At 37.1% G+C, this 24,854-nt stretch overlaps 1 protein-coding gene across 15 annotated transcripts in view; it reads right to left on the bottom strand.

Moving 5' to 3' along the window:
• The window catches only part of UBR2 (ubiquitin protein ligase E3 component n-recognin 2), a 122,071-nt gene that overhangs the window by 20,548 nt on the left and 76,669 nt on the right, over nucleotides 1-24,854 (bottom strand). For 11 of the 15 annotated variants that reach the window (XR_014232398.1, XR_014232399.1, XR_014232400.1 and 8 more), the window contains 15 exons: nucleotides 22,414-22,523; nucleotides 22,227-22,307; nucleotides 21,708-21,886; nucleotides 20,767-20,966; nucleotides 18,616-18,709; nucleotides 17,652-17,813; nucleotides 16,005-16,108; nucleotides 15,220-15,298; nucleotides 12,166-12,314; nucleotides 11,699-11,754; nucleotides 8,120-8,216; nucleotides 7,795-7,862; nucleotides 6,430-6,565; nucleotides 5,791-5,881; nucleotides 4,290-4,420 (listed from right to left, as the gene is read on the bottom strand). Coding sequence is in view for 12 of the 15 variants with exons in the window: in XM_082345922.1 (XP_082202048.1) it covers nucleotides 4,290-4,420; nucleotides 5,791-5,881; nucleotides 6,430-6,565; nucleotides 7,795-7,862; nucleotides 8,120-8,216; nucleotides 11,699-11,754; nucleotides 12,166-12,314; nucleotides 15,220-15,298; nucleotides 16,005-16,108; nucleotides 17,652-17,813; nucleotides 18,616-18,709; nucleotides 20,767-20,966; nucleotides 21,708-21,886; nucleotides 22,227-22,307; nucleotides 22,414-22,523 (1,737 nt within the window). In the remaining 3 variants the exon portion in view is untranslated. Of the gene's footprint in view, nucleotides 1-4,289; nucleotides 4,421-5,790; nucleotides 5,882-6,429; nucleotides 6,566-7,794; nucleotides 7,863-8,119; nucleotides 8,217-11,698; nucleotides 11,755-12,165; nucleotides 12,315-15,219; nucleotides 15,299-16,004; nucleotides 16,109-17,651; nucleotides 17,814-18,615; nucleotides 18,710-20,766; nucleotides 20,967-21,707; nucleotides 21,887-22,226; nucleotides 22,308-22,413; nucleotides 22,524-24,854 lie in introns of those variants that run through there. The other 4 variants (XM_082345928.1, XM_082345927.1, XM_082345924.1 and 1 more) reach the window with 3 other exon arrangements.

Genomic DNA, 24,854 nt, shown 5'->3' with positions numbered 1-24,854 from the left:
GACTTTAACATCTCATTTTCATCAATGGACAGATCATCCAGACAGAAAATCAATAAAGAAGCACAGGTCTTAAATGACACATTAGACCAGATGGACTTAACTGATATTTATAGAGCATTTCATCTAAAAGCAGCAGAATACACTTTCTTCTCAAGTGCACACAGAACATTCTCCAGGATTGACCACATGCTAGGCCACAAGGCGAGCCTTGGTAAATTTAAGAAAACTGAAATCATATCAAGCATCTTCTGATAACAATGTTATGAGGTTAAAAATAAACTATAAGAAAAAAACTACAAAAAACACAAACACATGGAGGCTAAACAATATGCTACTGAACAACCAATGGATCACTGAAGAAATAAAAGGGGAAATAAAAAAATACCTAGAGACAAATGAAAGCACAACAATCCAAAATCTATGGGATGCAGCAAAAGCAGTCGTAAGAGGGAAGTTTATAGCAATACAATCTTACCTCAGGAAACAAGAAAAATCTCAAATAAACAACCCAAACTTACACTTAAAGCAACTAGAGAAAGAAGAACAAACAAAACCCAAAGTTAGTAGAAGGAAAGAAATCATAAAGATCAGAGCAGAAATAAATGAAATAGAGACAAAGGAAGTAAGAGCAAAGATCAATGAAACTAAAAGCTGGTTCTCTGAAAAGATAAGCAAAACTGATAAACCTTTAGCCAGACTCATCAAGAAAAAAAGGGAGAGGACTCAAATCAATAAAATTCGAAATGAAAAAGGAGAAGTTATAACAGACACCACAGAAATACAAAGGATCATAAGACACTACACGTGGCTATATGCCAATAAAATGGACAACCTGGAAGAAATGGACAAATTCTTAGAAAGGTACAGTCTCCCAAGACTGAACCAGGAAGAAATAGAAAATATGAACAGACCAATCACAAGCACTGAAATTGAAGTTGTGATTAAAAATCTTCTGACAAACAAACGTCCAGGACCTGATGACTTCACAGGAGAATTCTACCAAACATTTAGAGAAGAGCTAACACCTATCCTTCTGAAACTGTTCCAAAAAATTGCAGAGGAAGGAAAACTCCCAAACTCATTCTATGAGGCCACCATCACCTGGATACCAAAACCAGACAAAGATACCACAAAAAAAAAGAAAATTACATGCTGGGACTTCCCTGGTGGCGCAGTGGTTAAGACTCCACGCTCCCAATGCAGGGGGCCCGGGTTTGATCCCTGGTCAGGGAACTAGATCCCACGTGCATGTTGCAACTGAGAGTTTGCATGCCACAACTAAGAAGCCCGTATGCTGCAACTAAGGAGCTGGTGAGCTGCAACTAAGGAGCCCACCTGCTGCAACTAAGACCTGGCACAACCAAATAAACAAATGTTAAAAAAAAAAAAGAAAAAAAAAGAAAGAAAGTTAGAGGCCAATATCACCGATGAACACAGACACAAAAAGTCTCAACAAAATACTAGCAATCTGAATCCAACAATACATTAAAAGGATCATACACCATGATCAAGTGGGATTTATCCCAGGGTACAAGGATTTTTCAGTATCTGCAAATCAATCAGTGTGATATACCACATAAACAAATTGAAGAATAAAAACCATATGATCATCTCAAAAGATGCAGAAAAAGCTTTTGACAACATTCAGCACCCAGTTATGATAAAAGCTCTCCAGAAAGTGGGCACAGAGGGAACATACCTCAACATAATAAAGGCCATATACAACAAACCTATAGCTAACATCATACTCAATGGTGAAAAGCTGAAAGCATTTCCTCTGAGATTAGGAACAAGACAAGGATGTCCACTCTCACCACTTTTATTCAACATAATTTTGGAAGTCCTAGCTATGGCAATCAGAGAAGAAAAAGAAATAAAAGGAATCCAAATTGGAAAAGAAGAAGTAAAACCGTAACTGTTTGCAGATGACATGATACTATATACATAGAAAATCCTAAAGATGCCACCAGAAAACTACTAGAGCTCATCAATGAATTTGGTAAAGTTGCAGGTTACAGAATTAATACACAGAAATCTGTTCCATTTCTATACACTAACTATGAAAGATCAGAAAGAAAATTCAATTCCATTTACCACTGCATCAAAAAGAATGAAATACCTAGGAATAAACCTACCTAAGGAGACAAAAGATCTATACTCGAAAACTATAAGACACTGATGAAAGAAATCGAAGAAGACACAAACAGATGGAAAGATATACCATGTTTGTGGATTGGAAGAATCAATATTGTCAAAATGACTATACTACCCAAGGCAATCTACGGATTCAATGGAATCCCTATAAAATTATCAATGGCATTTTTCACAGAAGTAGAACAAAAAATCTTAAAATTTGTATGGAGACACAAAAGACCCCAAATAGCCAAAGCAATCTTGAGAAAGAAAAACGGAGCTGGAGGAATCAGGCTCCCTGACTTCAGACTATACTACCTATAGTCATCAAAACAGTATGGTACTGGCACAAAAACAGATATATAGATCAATGTAACAGGATAGAAAGCCCAGAAATAAACCCACACACCTATGGTCAATTAATCTACGACAAAGGAGGCAAGACTACACAACAGTGGAAAGACAGTCTAGTCTCTTCAACAAATGGTGCTGGGAAAACTGGTCAGCTACATGTAAAAAAAATGAAATTAGATGGTTCTTTAACACCATACACAAAATAAGCTCAAAATGGATTAAAGACCTAAATGTGAGAACAGATACTATAAAACCCTGAGAGGAAAACATAGGCTGAACACTCTCTGACATAAATTGCAGCAATATCCTTTTCGATCTGTCTCCCATAATAATGGAAATAAGAACAAAAATAAACAAATGGGACCTAATTAAACTCAAAAGCTTTTGCACAGCAAAGGAAACCATAAACAAAATGAAAAGACAACCCACAGATTGGGAGAAAATATTTGCAAATGATGTGACCAACAAGGGATTAGTCTCCAAAATTTACAAACACCTCATGAGGCTTAATATCATTAAAACGAACAACCCAATCAAAAAATGGGCAGAAGACCATTATATAGACATTTCTCCAAAGAAGACAGATGAGAAGATGTTCAACATCGCTAATTATTAGAGAAATGCAAATCAAAACTACAATGAGATATCACCTCACACCAGTCAAAATGGCTATCATCAAAAAATCCACAAACAATAAATGCTGGAGACAGTGTGGAGAAAAGGGAACCCTCCTACACTGTCGGTGGGAATGTAAATTGGTACAGCCACTATGGAGAACAGTATGGAGGTTCCTTAAAAAACTAAAAATAGAGCTATCATTTGACCCTGCAATCCCACTCCTGGGCATATATCCAGAGAAAAACATGGTCCGAAAGGATACACGCACCCCAATGTTCACTGCAGCACTGTTTACGATAGCCAAGACATGGAAGCAACCTAAATGTCCATCAACAAAGGAATGGATAAAGCAAATGTGGTACATATATACAATGGAATATTGCTCAGCCATTAAATAGAATGAAATAATGACATTTGTAGCAACATGGATGGACCTAGAGATTGCCATACTGAGTGAAGTCAGTCAGAGAAAGAGAAATATCATATGATATCCCTTATATGTGGAATCTAAAAAGAAATGATACAAAGGAACTTATTTACAAAACAGAAAGAGGCTCATAGACTTAGAGAACAAACTTACGGTTACCGGGGGGAAGGGTGGAGGGAAGGGACAGTCAGGGAGTTTGGGATCGACATGTACACACTGCCATAATTAAAATGGATAACCAACAAGGACCTACTGTATAGCACAGGGAACCCTGCTCAATGTTATGTGGCAGCCTAGATGGGAGGGGAGTTTGGATATATGTATATGTATGGCTGAGTTGCTTTGTTGTGCACCTGAAACTATCACAACATTGTTAATCGGCTATATTCCAATATAAGATCAAAAGTTAAAAAAAAAAAAGCAACAAAAAACCACACCTGAATTTGTCACTTTTCACTTTTTAAAATCTGAACAACCCAGTTTATGAATAATGTACAATTGAACAATTTTAACATCTGAAAGCAAAACAAGTACATTTTTGTACATGTACAAAATCAGTACATTTACTGACATCCAAATAAAATCAGATATTTACATAAATATGCATCTAATTCTATAACCTGTACATCACCATAGTCAATTAGCTATGACCTAAACTTTTAATAAGTTTTCATTTTTGCAATGCACTTTAATTCTTAACTTGCTAGAGTGAAAGACTACATACATTTCCTACATTTTGAAAGAAATTAGAAATTACCTTGAATTTCAGGTGGGGAAGGAACTCCATTTAAGTAATGGAAAAACAAAGCAGAACACCTAAGGAAAGGCATGATTCCAGCTCTGACATTCCTCAACAGATGCCAACCAGAGTGCATTTCTTTCAAGGCACTGTGAAAGAGAAAAATGATAACTGGGAAATGTCATTAAAAAATGGTCATTCTAGTTATAGCACAGTGTGAAAACAGACAACTACTATTTGGAATTGATAGCACGTTGGCTTAAAAGGTATGGGTAGCCCTAACTATTACAGGACGTCAGGTATAATTGGTGATATACCCTCCAATGCTGTTATTAAAATTTATAAAAGTTATATAGCTATATAAAGAGAAAATTTGGAAAATAAAAATACTATCCACTATTCTATAACCTTATATCAGCAGGTATTACTTCAGCAAACTATTTTCAAACTAATGTGTCTTAACACAGTTGTACTTGTAACATATAAAATTTAAAATTAACATGATTTTCAGATCATAAACCATAATTTTATTGGAATTTTAATATTCTGGATACCATCAATCATAACCTACACTAAATTACTTCCCTGTAAGCAAACTCTTAGATTGCTTTAAATTCTTTGCTAATATAAATAATATCAGTGTACATCTTTATGCCTATAGGTTTTTCTATATGTTGGATTATTCTGCTAGTGTGGATTCTCAGAAATGGGATAACTTAGTCATAGAACAAACAGTATGGTTCTTGACATATACTGTTAGAAAGCCAAGTGAAGGGACTTATCTGGTGGCTCAGTGGTTAAGAATCTGCCTGCCAATGCAGGGGACACGGGTTCAAGCCCTGGTCTGGGAAGATCCCACATGCCACGGAGCAACTAGGCCCATGCGCCACAGCTACTGAGCCTGTGCTCTAGAGCCCGCAAGCCACAACTACTGAGCTGGCACGCCACAACTATTGAAGCCCACATGCCCTAGAGCCCGTGCGCTGCAACTACTGAGCCCACGTGCCGCAACTACTGAAGCCTGTGTGCTGCAACTACTGAAGCCCGTCTGACTAGAGCCAGTGCACCACAACAAAAGAAGCCACTGCAACGAGAAGCCCGTGCACCACAAGGAAGAGCAGCCCCTGCTCGCCGCAACTAAAGAAAGTCCGCACACAGCAACGAAGACCCAACACAGCCAAAAATAAAAAAATAATAAAAAAAAGAAAGCCAAGTGAAACTGTCGTAACCAAATCACAGTGACTCCAATAACATGAGGTTCTAAGAATGTCATTGCACTCCTGCCAGCCCTGGATATACCTTAAAAATGTGTGGGAAGTGCTGTATATTACTCCTCTCTCAAAGATTTCCAATCATGTTAGTATATTAAAAGTTGAGAAGTCCTGCAGGTCACTCCCCCATCTCTTATTTTAAACATGTTAACAGACAGCAATTTCCTTTATTTAACAAATGAATTTGTTTTTCATACTACCACCTAATATTTGGGGAACTGCCTATCATGTAAAGATTACGACCTCACCTTCCTGTATACTGGTGAAGTGTTTTATACAAAGCAAGAACTGCTAATTCTTCTTCCCCAGAAGCATTTTCTTGATCCATGCCATTCTCTTCTGAAATATAAGGCACTATTAGTACTCTGTATTTGCCTACTAAGTGGATTGATGATCACACCATTTAAGCACTCAAATATATTCATACACTCACATGTAATATGAAAACACTCTCACAAAACACACAGAACTTTAATCCCTCAGGTCAGAACACAGTATTGATCTCCATCCTAACAAGGAGCCCCTTAGGGAGAGGAAGCCAAAGTGCCTCAGGGTGCCAGGCAGCAAGCGGTGAGTAAAATCTGCTAAATATACAGCCTGTGGTACTCAAATATTACTAAACTTATGAAATAAAAAAATAAGTAAAAACATTCACATCACTAAGGTTTTTAACAGAAGGGAAATTGTTTCAAAAATTTTCACATGAGGATAAACAGGATTTTACTGTTTATTTTACTAATTACTACTACAAGTAGCCTAATTATAGTTTATATATTACTCTCATCCAAGCACCTTTTCCTTTAGTACTTTTTTTTTTTTTTTTTTAGTACTTTTTTTTTAAACTGAAAAAACTCCAGTACTTCAAGAATCTGACAAAAAGGAGTTACCTGTACATGAGGTAAGTAAGATCTGTATGATGTGTGCCATAGTAACCAGATGGAAAATGTGAAGGTCCCCAGTGCCAAGGCTGATCCCTGAAAAATCTTGACACTGCAATGCCGGGAAGGCGAGCACCAAGCCCACCTGGATACCAAATACAGAAGGTCAGACGGAGCACCTTTCCTTTCACAGCTGAACACGTTTCCATTTTCTTAATGTGATCTCTTTGTGAGCTCAGTCCCTCCCCTTAAGAAATCTCTGTTCTTAAAGGGTACACATGTTAGAAATTCCACTAGGATTGACTAAAGAAAATTATTTAGGGCGTTATTATTTCATTTGATGGGCATTATTATTTCGTTTATCCAGTGATTCCCCTATATATAGTTTATTGTTAATAATAACAAAAATAAAACTTGAAATCTTTCTAGGTAGTGAGCAATGGAAAAAGCATGCGTTTTGGACCCACAAAGATCTAGGTATGAATCCAAGATCTTCTTATGAACCTTTTAGACAATTCCTTTGAGTCTCAGTTTCCCTGTCGGTAAGCTGGCGATAATATACGTGTTTTTAATACCTCAGTAATAAGGATGTAAGGACTAAATGAAGATGAATGTGAAAGCAGTCAGGTATACAATAAATGCTAGCTCTCTTGTTAGCCTCCTGCTGCCTGTATGGTGGTGTCAGTGGTGGTGGTTTTCAGAGGAGCAATGGGAACAATAACAATGGCTAACATTTACTAGGGACACATTGCTCTAAGCTCTTTACATTGATTATCCCACTGAGTTTTGACACAGTTACATCAGGTAGGTATTAACCAACTTACAGGCATAGAATATGATGCCCAAAGAGATTAAGGGGGCAGCACTTGGGGCTGCTGTGCGTGGTGGTACACTCAGTGTCCTGAGTAAGGGGACCTGGTTGAGGTGGGGCTGAACTTCAGCCTGGCCAGTGCTGAGCTGGCACCACCCGCACCTGCTCAGAAGACATGACTTTCCCTAAACCACACAGAGAGACTGTTGCTAAGCAGTGTTACCAGAGGGCTGTATCTGCCCCAAAGCACCGTATGGGTTGGCAGCAGCCCTTACATTACTAGTGCTTTTTACTTCTCTAGAGTGAAAAGCATAGAGAGGTTACATTACTGACCTCAGCCACAAGGCAAAAATAAGACAGATTGGATTAGACACCCAGGTCAAGTCTCTCAACTGGATTCCTTAACATTTTCTTTTTGAGGATCTTCAGAAAAGAATTATACTCAGAAGTAGTAAGAATAATAGGTGATAATTTCTCTTGTCTGCCTCTGCATTACTCATCAAGTCTAAGATAAAGCTATATAATATGATAAAAATTTCAAACACAAATTACAAGATACCCACCAATAAATGAAACATGTCGATATCTAATATGCATGGAAGGTCTCCGTGGCTGTCATCAGGCACCAATGCTAATGTTTAAAGAAAAATACATGAGCACATATTATATGTCAATGTAAGTATTAAATTATTTTTAAAATGCATATAATCTAGTTTAAATTTATTTTTTGCAAGCTATATATGAATTCATGAGCTAGAACTTGTATATAAGACAAACAGTATTACCAAAATATTTCTTTCAAAATGGAGGGAAGTTTCACCACTAAAAACAAAACTACAGAAGATGAGAAATTATCATAACATATATGGTACATGTATTAATACTCACATGCAAAAAGTTTACAAAAGTGTCCTTGTACCACTGAAAGTGATGCCACTGTCCAATGTGCTGCAGCAAATCTTGTTAGTGACCTAAGACAGTCATCCTGAAATAAAGAGACGACAAAATTAACAAAGAAGCCAGCATATGAAGTAGTTCTCCTCTTTCAGGAATGTTAGTTCAAAGCACAGCTAGTTGAAGTAAAGCTGGATGCACAATGAAATCTCTAGATGGTATGGAACTGAATCTATGACATCTTTAATGGCATGTCTCTAACATGGAATACATGGAATGGAAAATATCTAATTGTACGCTGAATAAAACAAGGCTATCTCCTGTTACCATGCTGCTAGTTCTCTGTGGAAAAGTTAAGAAGGACACATGCGTCAAGACAGACAGCAAACAAAAGAGACTCCCAGGAATGTGATGCAGTATTTCTTTATATTTAGTCTAAATAAATACTCTAAAATGTGGGAAACACTTCAAATACTGGGGAAACTACGTGCAAGAAGATGGTTGTACAAAACAGGGTGCCTGTAAACATCAAAAACTGTTATGGAGACTATGTGGAACAATGAGAAAACTCTTAATGTAAAGTGAAGAATAGAGTAGAAACAAAACTACATGTAAATATCTATTATAATAAAGTATAAACATGTTAATGAAAAAGACAGATGGGTGATTGACTTAAGTTTTTTCTTCCTACTTAATTCTCTATTTTCTAAATTTTTTGTAATGTTGTTTGGTTCAATAGATATTGAGGACCTACCATACGCTAGTCTTGGTTTTGAAGATCTCAAAATGAAAACTCACTCCCCCACCCCCTGCTCTCAAGGAGCTCACAGCCTTGAGGGTGGGAAGGAAAAGAAAAGGTGGGGAGGGGACAGCTAAAGGAGGCAGCATCACAGATGAGGTATACCCCACTTCATGGCTCAGAAATTTCCAGTGAAGGCAAAGTTTGAAGAACTTCTTAAAGAGGAGTCATCTGCTTAGGGCACTCGAGCAGAGGCAAAAGACTGGGACTAGCATTTGGGGACCAGTAATGATTCTGCAATCCTGGCCCATGGATGTGGGGATTGGCAGGAGGTGAGTGATAATGGAGAAGTAACATTTAAGAGATATGATCAGGGTTACTTTTTAGAGAACCTCTCTGATAATATATTAGGAGAGAGTGAGATTCAGGGTAGAGACAGTTACAATAATCTAGGCAAGAAAAGATATAGGGGCTGAACCAAATCAGCAGAAGTAGGAATGGAAGAACTAGGACAAATATGCAGGAGAGAAATTCAACAAACTCTGCTGATCAGTTGGATACGAACATCCAGACCAAATGATGCATCCAAAAGGACTTGCAAGTTTCTGGCTTGGTCACCTGGATGGACAGTGGTGACATTACCTAAGACTCTAAATATAGGAAGAAAAATTAATTTGGATTGTTCAGTTTGAGGTATCCTTAGGAGATCCAGGTAAAAAAATGAAACAGGCACTGAGAGATAATAGATCCGGTTTAGAGATAAACAGGTGGGAATCATTTGGATATAACTGGAATCAGAGACATAGATGGGGCTGACCAGGGAAGAGTATCAGATGACTGAGGCATGGGCCAAACTCTGGGGGTTTAAAATAACATTTACAGCACAAAGGAGGGAAAGCAGACTGAGAAGGAGCCGCCAGAAAGGTAGGGAGAAAACCAGGAATGTCACAGAAATCAAGAGAGAAAATGAGTTTCAGAAAGAAGTAGTTATCAGAATTAAGTAAATAGAATGTCAAATAAGGGCTGAAAAATGCCCACTCACAATGATAATGAGATCATTTGGTGAACTTGGCAAGAGGTGTTTCCGAAAAGTGAGAAAGTGTTGGCGAGGGGTGGTGGTGGTGAAGCCAAACTGCAGGGAGTTGAAAAGTGAAGAGTTAGCAAGAAATTGGAGCCAGAGTATACATTATTGTTTAAAGATGTTTCACTGTGTATAAAATTTCTCTTAGGATGTGAAGTGAAATTAAAAACTGTAGGTGCTATTTATCTGTATTTAAACATTTTTCATTGCATGGTGAAATAAGTGAAATATGCTTTAAAATGGCTTGCTTGGTCATAAAAAGGAATGAAAAAGCTAGGGTGATAGAAGATAATATTGAGGGCAAGAGTAAGAGGAGGAATAATGGAGCACACTTGTGAACAGGGCAAGTGCCAGGAGTGAAAGAGGTAGAAGAAGGGATAACTGATGGAGAGGGGATGGATTCCAAACAATAGATGGAAAGATAAGCTACTTTTCCCGGAGGTCCCTTATCCTCTGATATAGGAGGGAAAGGTCAGTGGAGAGGTACGTAAATTTGAAAAGCGCAAGTCAACAAAATAGAATGAGTTTGTCCCTAATGGCTATATACTTTAAAAAATTAAATTTCTCTTATGAACGTAGAAAAAAAACTTAGATAAAATATTAGCAAATCAAATATAATCATATACAAAAAGGATACTCTACATGACCAAGTTGGGATTATTTCAGGAATGCAAGGTTGCTTTAACAATCAATATAAACAGATTACACAAAATCATATTAGCAGAAAAATAGATGAAGAGCCAACAGTGTACCAAAGAGGCAGAGTGAAGTACACAGAATCAAGAAAATGTGTAAGAACTGCCTTAAAAACCAGACAAAATAAACTCTATTCTATACATTTGTGATTGCCTTTTCAATATCAGCATACTTACCAACTCTTATTTACTGTAGCAAAAGAATGTCAGTCAACATTGATAGTCATATCCCAATCCATCATATATCACAGTTAAGAACACAGGGAATTGCTATTCTGCTGATTTACCACAAAGACACAATTCAGGGCAGTTTTAATACCAGGGTCTACTCCTACATATTCCAATTTAATAAGTCAAAGTGACCAGGTATCTGTATTTTTAAAAAACTCCAAAGAGTTAGGGCTCTTACATCAGTGGTTCTCAATCCTGGCCTCGGGGTGGGGGGAAGCTTTTAAAAAAATATTAATGCCTGGGGCCTATCTCCAGAGATTCTGATTTAACTGACCCATAGTAGGGCCTAGGCAATTTTAAAAGCTCCCCAGGTGATTCTACGTGAATAAAATTACATGCACTTTTATGATTATAAGTTTGAATGGTTAAGTAGAAGAAGAAGCTGACACTAGCTACATTGTAAAAATTAGCAAGTTTTAATTGTATATTCCTTCACTTTTCTAGGCATTAAATGTACTGTTTTGACATTAATTTGTACTTATTTACATGTTGCTTATAATGGGTAGTCAAATGTGGTAGAGGGTATGTTCTGATCTCTATTTCCAACTACGGCACTAAAAATTCAAGAACAAGCACTTTGTTTTTAGTTCCCCATCTCCCCATCTTTTCACATGTTTAACCAAAGAGATGAAGTCTATTTAAAAGAAAAATAATGAAAAATTAAATTATAAACATTACGTCTTCAGTATTGTTACAGAAAATGGGTTTTACCTCAAAAGGAGTGAACCTATGCTTAAATAACCATTTCAGGTTTTTTGGATTAAAAAAAGCAGAACAATCTAATTTCTACTCCACCATTCCATGAATTGAGTAAACTGATAACTTACCAGTCTGCAAGGCAAAGGACTGAACAACGGTTTATCTTCATCACTTAAAATTCTTTCTGAGGATTAAAAATGGTAAAGATGGTAAATTTTATGTTTTGTACATTTTATTACAAGTTTAAAAAAAAGTAAAAAAAAATTCTTTCTCCCGAAAGCACAATATTGTCAGGTTTTAAAATCTTTAAGTCATTTCACAAGAATTAACTTTGAGTAAGAAGTAAAAATGAGGAAACATTCCCTTAACTGACAAGAAGCTATAACCACCACTAAAATGAGTTCTCTGTTGCTGTGGTTAATTTATAAACTGTCAATCTAATATTTTGTCAGCACACTACATTTCCTGCTCCAAAGTCTTTATATTATTTGATATTGTTGCCCACTTTAAACATCTCTGTTTAAATACAGGATTCTACACACAACTCATGTCAATGTATGTTTGAGATTTAAAGACACAACTCTGAATCTCTTACCTATGCTTTGGATGGTGTACGCGCAACTACCCCAGCACATTATGGGGACACGGGGATCCTCTTCATTGGGATGAACCTTTAGTCCCACCTTATAAGTAGCAGTTCCAAATGTTGTTAGCATTTCTTTTATGCTTTCAGAATAAGGATTCCTGAAGTGAACATGTACAGGATTAGCTCAAAACAATGTGCTCACATCAATCAAAGGGCTCAGTTTCTTAACAGCTATTTTCTATGTTGGAATTGAACCACTGAAACTACCTAAAGATAGTTGTATGAAAAGGGGGAATGAAAGACATGCAAACGGTCCCTGCCTGAGAGGGGTTATGCTCTACTTGGGTTGGCAGCAGTGAGGCACAGGCCTGAAAACAAGGTATTAGGGTGAAGGTCTACACACTGAACTATTGGATCCTGGACCTCTTCCCCATCTCAAGAACATCAGCAATGTGTACCCACTGCCATAGATTTTAGTTTCTCCAGTGAAGAATTCTCAGGAAAAGTCATTTTTACACATTGACATTTGGGGGTCCCAAGTGAAAGACTGGTGGGGGTCTGATCACCTCATTGTGAGGCTCATAGGTCAGCAAGCTCCAACCTGCCCACCAGGTATCCAGTGAGCTTCTTAGTGCCTTGTTCTTGAAGTCACCGAAGGACCAATAAATATTTAAGAAAAGAAACATCAAAGACATAAACACCAAAATAAGCAGAAAAAAGGAACTCAGGGAAAACAGAGACAGGGTAGAAAACAACCAATTTATAAAAAAATTAGGGGACTTCCCTGGTGGCGCAGTGGTTAAGAATCTGCCTGCCAATGCAGGGGACACGGGTTCGATCCCTGGTCCGGGAAGATCCCACATGCCGTGGAGCAACTAAGCCTGTGCGCCACAAATACTTAGCCTGCGCTCTAGAGCCCACGAGCCACAACTACTAAGCCTGCGTGCCACAACTACTGAAGCCCATGGGCTTAAAGCCTGTGCTCCGGGACAAGAGAAACCACCACAATGAGAAGTCTGCACACCGCAACGAAGAACAGCCCCTGCTCGCCGCAACTAGAGAAAGCCCGTGTGCAGCAGTGAAGACCCAACGCAGCCACACATACATACCTACATACACACCTACATACATACATACATACATACATACATACATACATAAATAAATAAATAAGGGGATCAGTCCAAGAGGGCCAAGAATGAACTAACAGTAGGACTACCTCAAAGAATGGAAAAACCAAGAGGAGAAAGTTATCTAAGGAACAAAATAAAACAGTCCCCAACCTGAAGGGTATGAATCTTCAAAGAGCCTGTTGAAAACGTGGCGAAATGAATGAAGAAAAGACTCACATGTCAAGGAATATCACAGAGAAATTTCAGAACATTGGTAATTAATGAGACAATAACAACAGTTTCCAGAAGTAATAAAGTTACAAAGGAACAGGAATCAGAATGGTGTTAATTTCTCAGTGGGTGCTAGAAGTCAGTAAACACTGCCTTCAAAATCTAGATGTAAAGTTACTTCTAACCTATAATTCTATACCCAAACCATCCATCAAGCATATGGATACAATAATAAATGTATTTTCAGACATGGAAAATTTAACACCCAGGCACCTTTTCTTAGGAATCTGCTGAGAGATGCAACATGAGGGAGTAAATTAAGAAAGGAAGGAGAGGACTTCCCCAGTGGTCCAGTGGTTAAGATTCCGCACTCCCAAAGCAGGGGGTGTGGTTTCAATCACTGGTCAGGGAACTAAAATCCCACATGCCACAGGTGCGGCTAAAAAAAAAGAGAGAGAGAAGGATACAAGATCCGGCAAACAAGAGGAGCAGGGCTAGGGGAAGTCTCAGGGTGACAGCTGTGCCCTGTCCTGATTGGCGTGGGAGGGCAAAGGCTGTGGGAGGAGGGCTCCAGGAAGGAAGATCATCTGATGAATCTGAGCACTGATAGCTACTGCTAGGCATCTGACAGGTCTATTGCAACGTTTAGGGGAAAAAAGAGTATTATATACATAGAAAACCAAGTATATGAAAAAAAATAAGGTAATTATTAACCACAGGAAAACAAAATTGTATAAGAAAGGAAATTTAACATACAACTTATCAGTAGAAACAATTATAATATAAAAACTGACAAATGATTTAACCAAAAATTGTGAAATAACTCTATAGGTAGACTGGCGAGGAATAGGGAATAGGGTAGAGGTCAAAGTTGAATCCTAAATTACTAGTCAACAGAAAGATACTGTTTAAAAAAATAATAAATCAAGACACAGCTGATTAAGCATTTTAATTAGAAATATGGAAGTACGTAGCAGAAGAAACAAAATGACAGGACTGGGGATAGGGAGGAGGAATTTGAGAGGCACAGGACTGATGTTCTTTCTGTTTAAGCCCTCCAGTAGTATTTTTACTGAGTAATTTAGTATTTGCCAGGCACAGCTTCCAGGTAACGTTAAATGTATTGTCATTTTATCTTTATAACACTTATGAGGTAGATATTATTATCTTCCCTTTACAAATGAGGAAACTGAGTGAGATACAGGGAGGTCAAGCAATTTGCACAAAGTTGCACAGCTTATAAGCAGTGGTGCTGGAACTGAACAAAAGCAGTCTAGCTCTAGAATCTGGGTTATACCTTGTAACTTACTGGCTATGGGTAAAATTGGGCTGAAAACACTCTGGTTTTGGTCCTGAGTTACTAAGAGGTTGGTGGGGCCATAAATAGAAAACAGAAGTCAGAAGGAAGCATGGGCTTTGGTGGGGGAGCTGAGCAGCTTAGGTTTAGATGTACTGATGAGGTGTTGTCAAGGAGAGCCAGATAAAGGGGTGTAGGAGGGAGTCAGGAACATAGACTAGGAGAGGTTTGTGAGAATTAAACATGCCATGTAGTTCTTAGGTTTTTATCAATACACCTGCAGTAAATATTCTTAAGTCTCAGAATTCAAGATCAGTGTCCTATAACATTTTGCTCCCTAACTTGACAAACGATATTCTTACTAACTGCTCACTTAATTTTTCATTTCAAGTGGGCCAAATTTAAAAGGAATAATATACTCACTTAGGATGAAAATCAGGCCTAAATCCTTCAGGGAGCTGCAATTCATCCACATTTTCTAAATTCCTTGATAAGGCAGTATCTACAGAAACAAGCATTTTATACTATTATTCTTTAGTCCACAATATTTCTATAAATTTCAGTCATAAATTTCATTCTAAATTTAGGTCAAAGAAATTAAAAACAATGGGAAAAATTCCCATTAATGAAAACCAGTATAATATATATTCAAAGCATGAGAAACACTATTGCTCTGGATGACCTAGGTACCTTCTTCAGTCACCTGTGCTTCTCCTGAAAAGTAAAGCCACTGGAATGTAGCTAGGGAAGGTAAGAAAAGGAAGAGTATGCTGTTTTGTTTCCTTATAAACCAATGGTATAAATTCTGCTCAGACTGCTTTCCCTCAAGGTCAGAAGTGCAGTGCATGTCTATCAAACTTGGGAAGCCCTTGGTAATGCCAACAATATAGTGAGTCAGCCCACAGAGAATAAAGCCAGCTCTTCCATACTCAGTTACATCTCCCCCACCCCCAGAAGCTCTTCAATAAAATGGGGGAGTAAGTGAGAAGTATTTATCATAAACTTCACATGAGCTTGTGTGTTTTCAAGGAATAAGGAGTAATGTAGCAGATTCAAATTTAGTTCATTAAGACAAAGAAAATTAGAGAGTCAAATTTTAAAGTGAGAGGTTTCACTTTTAAAATATTTTAAAACAATTTATTCTGAAACTATATTTCCCAATGGTCTCAGATGTTAGGGAAAAATGAAAGCAGGTTATCAGAACTTACTAGGAGTATTTTCTTCTTTCCTAAGAACCTGTAATGCTTTTATTTGCTGAGATATTGTTCTAATCCACTGAGTCAGATTTGGTTGGTCTGAAAAATGTAACCTGCTAGAAAAGATTATAGAGAGTGTTTAGTATTCTGTTGCTGCTTAGTTTAAGATACAAAAAGACTCCTTAAATGATCACAGGTATATTTTAGACACCTTCAAATATTAAAAAAACAAAAAAACAATAAAAAAACCTAGAGGAAAATTTGTTGCTTTTTAAAAAGTCAGAATAGATATTTACCAATGGAAATGAAAATACATTATTCGTCAATATGATGCTAATAATTATTAGCAACACAGTGAATTATTTGTCAAATATTTCACTTTTTTGGTACTGGAATTTACTAGTATTTCTTAAATATCACAATCACCACACCACGGACACTATTTATTGAGTGCTTATTATGTTGCAAGCACTTATGTTGTAAGCATTTTACAGTATTATATTTAATCCTCAGAATCTTCTTAATGAAATAGGTTATATTATTGTCCCCATTTTACAGATGAGGAAACTGAGGTTTAGAGCTATGTTACTTGACTAAAGCCATATATGGGACACATGTGGCATTCAAACCCAGCTATATCAGACTCCACAGCCTGTGTTCTTTTAACAAATGTGCCGTAACTGACTCTCCTAGGAAAAAAAGCAAAACCTGAACCACAAAAGTGATTGTTTTCTCCTTACATGCAGAGAATTCTTAATCTAACAATGACTAATTTCTTTACCAGTTCAAATGCAGGTATAAGTCAGCACCATGATATGCTTTTTTGATTAAAAAGCATGAGCTTACATGCATATCTAATGGTATTTTAAGAACACTGTGTGGTAGCATAGACTAAGACACCATGGTTTTAACTCCTAAAATTGAAGAGAAAAAAACTGACCCTGCTTTATTTAAACCCAAATAGTAGCACAGAAATAAACAGATGATTCATTTTCACAAAACTCAAATTAGTATTTGTGAATGTAAGACAGATACCATAACTGAGTAACAAAGGTCAGGTCTGAAGAGGAGACACTACCAAATTCATATCTGAAATGAGTATGTCTAATACTCCTATTAACTAAAAGTGCACTAAAAATTATGAAATGACAAAAACTTTGTATTTTTTTTTTTTTTTTTTAAACTTTGTATTTTAAATACACTAACAGATTTTCACTTTTTGGTCCAATTTTTGAATTGGCCAGTAAATTGCAAAAAATTATATTTAATTGTTAGTATGTTCAATAATGTCAGTTTGAGCTGCCCCTTCTACCCCTAGCAATTTACTGAGCATCTCTTAAAAAGTATGAGGGAGATATTTAAAGTGGGGTCTTAGAAATAAAGGAGACAGTTTTCATGAACACATGGGAACTTTATATCCCTTACAGTGCTTACAGGTGACCAAGAAACTGTTATATTTTAGCTTGTTCCTTTCTAAAAACCAAAATCATATTTCATAGGTCAGGTAGAAGAAATAACTAAGTAAAAAGTTTGGAAAGTACCTGGAAAACATTATGCATTTACCTAGAGTGATCTCCTCACCCAGCTGTGGTTTATTATTTCATTACCTTCAAAGGAAACTAGTTCTTTGATATAAAGGTTTTATGAGCCAAAACTTACCTATTAAAAATATTTCTTGGAGGAAGCAGCAGAGGAATAACAGTATTACTCAAGCATTCACAAAGGGGACAAAGGAATTCTCCATTTTCTACATCATAGCTTGTATGTAAGCGTAATCTCTGTTGCCTTCGCTGTTCTTTAGCTTGAACGGAATCAAAATACCTTTACAATTAGAAAACATGAGGCATCAAAAACAATGGTAATTTTTAAAAATGAGAGCCACAAGCTTCAACATTTTAAATAATTTGTTTCCACAAAAAAATCTAAAAATTAAAATCTTGAAATGACCTGAATTATTTTTAACAGTGATACTTTGAGTTGTTGTAATTACCAAAATGGGTTAAGAGTTCTAAAACAGGAGAATCGAAAAAAAGACTGCCTTGCAAACAATCATTCACAATGTAGCATATTTCTTGGTCCCAGTGCTCTGTGGTTACTCCCCCAGCCAGGGCTGGTGACTACTTACTAGGGGCAGTTCATAACAACTCGATGAGCAGAGTACTAGAATAACAGCACTAATTTGTTGGTTTTGCAGAAGCATAGAAAGCACCAAAGTAGAATAAGTTTGAAGTTATCCCATCTTAGCTCAGGGAGCCATGACAATCTTAGGAACTAACCAGACAAGTGCTAGCATCTTCAGAATCAAGAGTTGTTCACCCTGGACCCAAAGAAAGACGTATTTCTAGGGTTTATACCACTGTGAAAATCCTTTACTTCATCTAGTCTGTTAGATCCCCACATTAAAAAATACACTTGATATACTATGAAGTTTCTAAGTCACTCCTTTAAATGTAATGACAAAGCAAATTAATTTTGTTATTTATTAGGCAGTAATACGGAGTTTTCTTCTTCAAACATCTTTAGTTCTTTTTCCCTTTTTCTAGATGGAATTTCCTTTATTAAAAAATTTAATTTTGAGCCTTTGGATAAGCTTCTCTTTACTAATATTAAGAATATAAATTACCTTTGCCAACAATGGGCATGCATAATGTGCCCACAGCTACCAGTATGTGTTCCACAAGACAGATCAGGGTGCATGAATAATGGATCATATTTTTCTGCATTATAAAACAAACAAAAAACAAAGCAAAAAACCAAGCATTTAATATTCCTGTAACAAATGTACAACTTTAAATTGTGAAATCCTTACTAAAGGCCTGTAAACTTCAAATGAAATGCTAGTTTATTCCTTTGATTTGAGATACCAATAATTTTACCAATAAATTTATAAAAATTTATAATAATTTATATTTATACCAATAAATTTATAATAATTTATGCAAGACCCCGGATTATTCAGAATACAGGACTCTCTAATTTTCATTACCCTGAGCAAGTTAATGAAACATCCCTGAATTGTTAACTGAAACTGGAATCCCATATTTAAGTACATCTAATCTTTTGAACATTTCACATTTTCAGGGCACTGAGAGACTCCTATTCCCTGAAAATGCCCTGAGCCTGAGGTAAAAGGGATATTCTTCAGGGAGAGGTCTTTAATACCTTCAGGGCAGCTGGGTCACAATGATCTCTAACAAAAAAGATGTCCTGGCCGTAGAGGAGAATCTGCCTAAAGGCAATCATGCAGAGACTAGCCACAATTACTATACCAGAGTCAAAGCTGCAGCAAAATATCTGGGACAGCAGCCCAGACCAGAGTAGGGAAAAACGGGCAATTCAGACAGTCTTCCGCTCTGGTACTAATTTTTTATATTTAAAGGAGATGAAAAATGAAGACAAACATAAAGTGGGTAGCTGGCTTCTTTGGGAATTCTTGGAATTCTCTACATAAATTAGTATAATCTTAGAAATTCCCTAACATTAAATTACTCAAGTTTCAATTTGCTTTATATAATGGAACAGTGCAAATTTCACAGCATAAAGAAAATCTTTTATGATATAAATTGTGAAAGCATTAAAAAAATCCACTTATAGGCAAGTACTAAATATAATTGGTGACTTTATCTTCAGCCTGGAATGAAATTTGTAAATCACCTAGTACAAATGATCATTTCTTAAGGTGAAGCTGACCAATGTATCGTAACTAGGGTGCTTGAGAGCCACACTGTGAAGACTTTCATTATAGAGAAAAGGCAAACTTACCAGTGGTCTCTCAAACCTCCTTCCAATCATACAATGTGAAAAGCACTAGCTAAATAAGTGCTTTGAAAATTAAAACACAGTTCCTACTCTCAAGAAGTTTACTGGTATCACTGAGGCATATGCACACATAAACAAATGTAAGAGTAGAAACATAAAAGTATCTGCTGTGGACATAATAAGGTGTAGCCCAGAAGCCCCTGCAGGAATGAATGACTTACTCCCTCAGCTGTTAGAAGAGGGCACTCAACTGTTATCCCTCTTTAAGGGACTTTGCTCAGGGTCACACTACTTTGATCAAGGTCACACCTCTTTCCAGAGGTAGGTCACAACCAGTCACTGATCAGTGTCAGGGTATAAAGACCCAGCCCCCTTGCCCCAACTTGGGACACCTCTGAAGGGCCATCCAGCTCCAGACCTCCCATGGGGTTGGCTAAGGTCTTTTGGGGACTGCATCATAGCTCAACTTCTCCCTTTGCCCAAACCTGCTTCCTTCCCCTCCATTCCATAGATGTTGATCCCAAGACTCTCTTGAATAACATCCTGCACTGCATGGTAATCTCTATCTCAATAATCTAAATGAGAATCTGGCTCAAGGACAGCTTCTCACAGGGGTGACTCACACCACTGTTCTCAAGGGATTCCACCCTGGATCTATCTATGAGATAAAATAATTATTGAGATAAAATAGTTATTGTTATTTCAGTGTCAACTAATTATTGGACTTTACAAATGTGAAGAATGGGAAAGACTGTTAAGTACCGAAGTATGTTAATGAAACAAAGAACAGCTTTCTTTTGAATCCCTGCTATTTATCAGCTGTGTAATTCAGGCATAATACTTAACCTTCTGGAGTGTTTCCACATCTGTCAAGTTCATTCCTGTCTAAGTTACCTGCTCAAGATACCACCAAGCCTACAGTTATTATTAGGGTAATAAAATCTCTGTATATCACCTACCATACTATGTGGCAGCCATTATTAATAGGGAGGATGAGGATATAGCTATGACTTACCTGGATCCTGAATGAATTTACTTCTGTTTTTTGATAATACAGTTGATCTCTGAACAAATGCTGCCAGGACCATTGCCCTGCTTTCCACCTTGACCTCTTGCTCTTCTTGACACAATATACAGGTAACAAATTGTCTCTGTTCAGGGACCCGAGTTTGTGCTGGGCCCAATGCCGTAAGAGTCATATCTGAAACCATAGGGCTGCAATAAAAAGGTTAGGAGTATAATTAATGAGCCTAAGAAGTTTCTATAGAATCATAAAACAGTAGATTCTAAGTAAGTAGAAACGTATTTAAAACATGCAGTTTTTTGTTTTTTTAAAAAAATATTTATTTATTTATTTGGCTGTGCCGGGTCTTAGTTGCGGCACGTGAGATCTTTGATCTTTGTTGAGGTGTGCGGGATCTTTAGTTGTGGCATGTGAAGTCTTAGTTGCAGCATGTGTGATCTAGTTCCCTGACCAGGGATCGAACCCAAGTCCCCTGCATTGGGAGCGCAGAGTCTTAGCCACTGGACCACCAGGGAAGTCCCTAAAACACACAGTTTTGATGACTTGATTTGAGAGACCCAAGTCTTTCATATGTATCAAAACCATCTCCTTCAATCCTCATAGCAATCCAATATGCAACACATAAACCAGACACTAAGTTAACTGAGCCCAGTGTATTCATTCTTTTATGAATCTCAAGGGTCTTCTGTATAACTTACATTTTAAGCATACATATGAATTCTCTTATCTATAGTCAAGAGACATGCTCATAATCATATGCTAATAAACTCAGATTTCTAAAATTAAGTCCTCTAACTACGAGGCCACGAAGTTTATCTATCAACTCTTCTAAGTTATTCTAGGATTAAGTGTACTTATAAAGAAAAAAACCAAACATCTTCCTCAGTGGAGAACCATGGTCAAGAGTTTCAAAAATTGTGATTAATTTTTACCTATTATCAAGAACAGCAGAGATAGAGGCATCCAGTTCTAATGTCTGCTGAAAGAGTTCTTTGTTCTCATCAATAAAGTGCCGCTGCATCTCAGACATCTGGGCCATGATCTTCTCTCTGCGCAGTCTGGCAATCTCGGCTTTTCTCTTCCTCTCAGCTTTGTCTTTGTCTCTCGAACTCTGAAATTACGCTTCATTTAATTAGACCATTAGAGGTTAAATGCACATCTTTTCCCCCAAAGCAGAAACATCTTTATTGTAAATACTAATTAAAAACTATTCTATAATCTCACTTATCTAAACAAAGAGAAAAGATTTCTTAATCAACCTAACATGTTAAAAGAAAAAAAAAAAGGCAGTCCAAAAAGACAGCTACAAAAATATAAACAAATAGTGGCACACTTCTTGGGATTTACATGTTTGTGAATAATATCAACTACCAACTTACTGCAGATAAATTTAATTGTTTATAGTGAGCTTGCCACAATTTTTCAGTATTACCACAATTTACATCTTATACCTCTTCCATTATGGTTCCTTCTGTCTCTGCCACAGGACTGGTGGATGAACTCTCCCTTATCTTCTTAATAGCATTAAAAGTCTATGAAAAAAAATATCGTTATTCTGAACCTATGAAACATTATAAAAATTTAAAGATAAACATGTAATATTTCTCACAAAAAGCAGAGTGATGCAGGAAATTTTACCTTTAATATCCACCTAATCATATCTTTGTGGACTTCTAGGTAGGGAGCATTTTGTAGTGTTTCCAGCATAGCTAGTATGCTAGGAGAGTTGTTTGGTGCTTCACCAGGTTCTGAGGCGGAAGAAAAAAAGGGCACACAAACAACAGCTAAGACTTCATAGTGCTTATTACTATGCACAAGAAGATAAATGAAGTTGCTTATAACATTTGCCCATCATTTGCCCATCATTTGATTACAGCTCTACGTAGAAATTTTCAATACCTCTCGAAATGTGATATATTTGTATTCTACAAACAAGTTGTTAACAACTAGAATGCTTTAATCATTCAAAACTGACATCTTATACAAAATGATTATTTTAACATAGCCTCTAGCAAAATTAAATAAAAACCCAGCTGAAAGGTCTACCTGAGATTTTACAAGTCTAAGAAAATGAATTAGGATTATAGGAGTCCATGTGTATATAACATGTATCTATTTGTTTTGACCTTTTCTTTAATGAAAACCTAGATTCAAAAGAAAACAAATTTCTTCCTCTATGGATTACTTTTTTATTTTGAGAAAAAGATACAAAAGTCCATTACTCTCAAGAGTACATTTAATCCAATATTAGCTAATTTAGTTTTATAGTGGGAAATACCCAGTTATTAATTTTCTTGATTTAAGAAACATTTCTGGCAAAATATTACTCTTAAGAGGGTAAGAGACTGAACTATGTGATCTTTTTGAAAAAATGTAATTTAATTTAATTGTTATTTTTTGGCCGCACCACATGGCTTGTGGGATCTTAGTTCCCTGACCAGGGATTGAACCTAGTTCCTCAGCAGTGAAAGCTCCGAGTGCTAACAACTGGACCGCCAGGGAATTCCCTGAACTATGTGATCTTTAATACTCTTCCAGATCTGAAATTTGGTGGCTGTGGATTAGGGATCTGACTCTAAATAGTTTGTCTTTTGTTTGTATGTATGTATGTATGTATGTATGTATTTATTTATTTATGGTTGCACTAGGTCTTTGTTGCTGTGCACAGGCTTTCTCTAGTTGCGGCGAGTGGGGGCTACTCTTCGTTGCGGTGCGCTGGCTTCTCATTGCGGTGGCTTCTCTTCTTGCAGAGCACAGGCTCTAGACGCTCAGGCTTCAGTAGTTGTGACACGCGGGCTAAGTAGTTGTGGCTCGCGGGCTTAGATGTTCCACGGCACATGGGATCTTCCTGGCCCAGGGCTTGAACCTGTGTCCCCTGCACTGGCAGGCAGATTCTTAACCACTGTGCCACCACAGAAGTCCCAATAGTTTGTTTTAATTATATAAAATGTTTAAAGAGAAATAGGAGGACTGTCTAGAGAAAATGATGATTGTTGAAAGAAAAAGAAAGAAAGAAGCAAAAGAGAACCTGAGATCAAATGAAATTAGGGAGTTTTCTGTGTGGTTATCCCAAAGTAAAAAAACTGCAGATAAAGAAGGTACAACAGATACAATGTTAATGTTAATTGATAGAAAGAAACACTGGCAGAGAAAAGAGCTGGGAAAGGCTGGCACCCAAGAATATAGTCTTCAGTGGGGAAAGACAGTTCCCCTTCTTCCTCCCACTTACCTGGATGTGGGCAAAAAGGGAAAAATAGAGATTTAGCAGCAACCAGGACTATTCCTCCTCATCCCCCAGTAGAGCCTAGTATTCTCACAGTCCTTATCTTTTAGGAAGAAATGGCAGAGAACACAATACTAAACAAAGTTACAGAAATACTCGCTTGCAATCAAGGAATTCAGAAACTCCTATTATACCACCACAAATTCATTTAAGCATCTCAGCAAATCACTGATTGCAGGTCTGGAGCAGGGAAAGTACAAGATGAGCCTCAGACACCTTTTGTGCCAGAAAGCAAGGTGGTGCTCAGATACTAATGGGGTTGGGTCAAAAGGACACAGAGCCAATTGAACAGACTCCCACTGCCCAGAAGTGGCACAGTTTGAGCATCAAAAGGAGTACTGATTATAACTGACTATAATATAAACACTGAAAAAAAACCCATGAGTAATATTAAAAAACAAAAGAACCACAAAAAAAAACGTAAGCAAACAAAAAAGATTCACAGTTGCCACTACTTCAGGCAACTATTAGAACAACTGCTTATTCTGAAAACTAATAAAGGAAACGTTTTTATTTAGAGATGAAATATTATGACATCTGAAACAAATGGTTCAGGGACTTCCCTGGCTGTCCAGTGATTAGGAGTCTGTGCTTCCACTGCAGGGGGCCCGGGTTCGATCCCTGGTCGGGGAACTAAGATCCTGCATGCTGTGCAGCACAGCCAAAAGATAAATAAACAAAAACCGAATGGTTCAAAAAAAGTGTTCAAATATAAAGCAAATATAGCAAAACACTAACTACTGAATCTAGGTGGCAGGTATATAGATGTTTACTGTACAACTCTTCCAACTTGTCT

Source organism: Balaenoptera borealis (assembly GCF_965194805.1).
Source record: "Balaenoptera borealis genome assembly, chromosome: 12".
Classification (NCBI taxonomy): Eukaryota; Metazoa; Chordata; class Mammalia; order Artiodactyla; family Balaenopteridae; genus Balaenoptera; species Balaenoptera borealis.
Note: the sequence above shows the minus strand (reverse complement) of the source record. Positions and strands in the feature narration are given on the sequence as shown.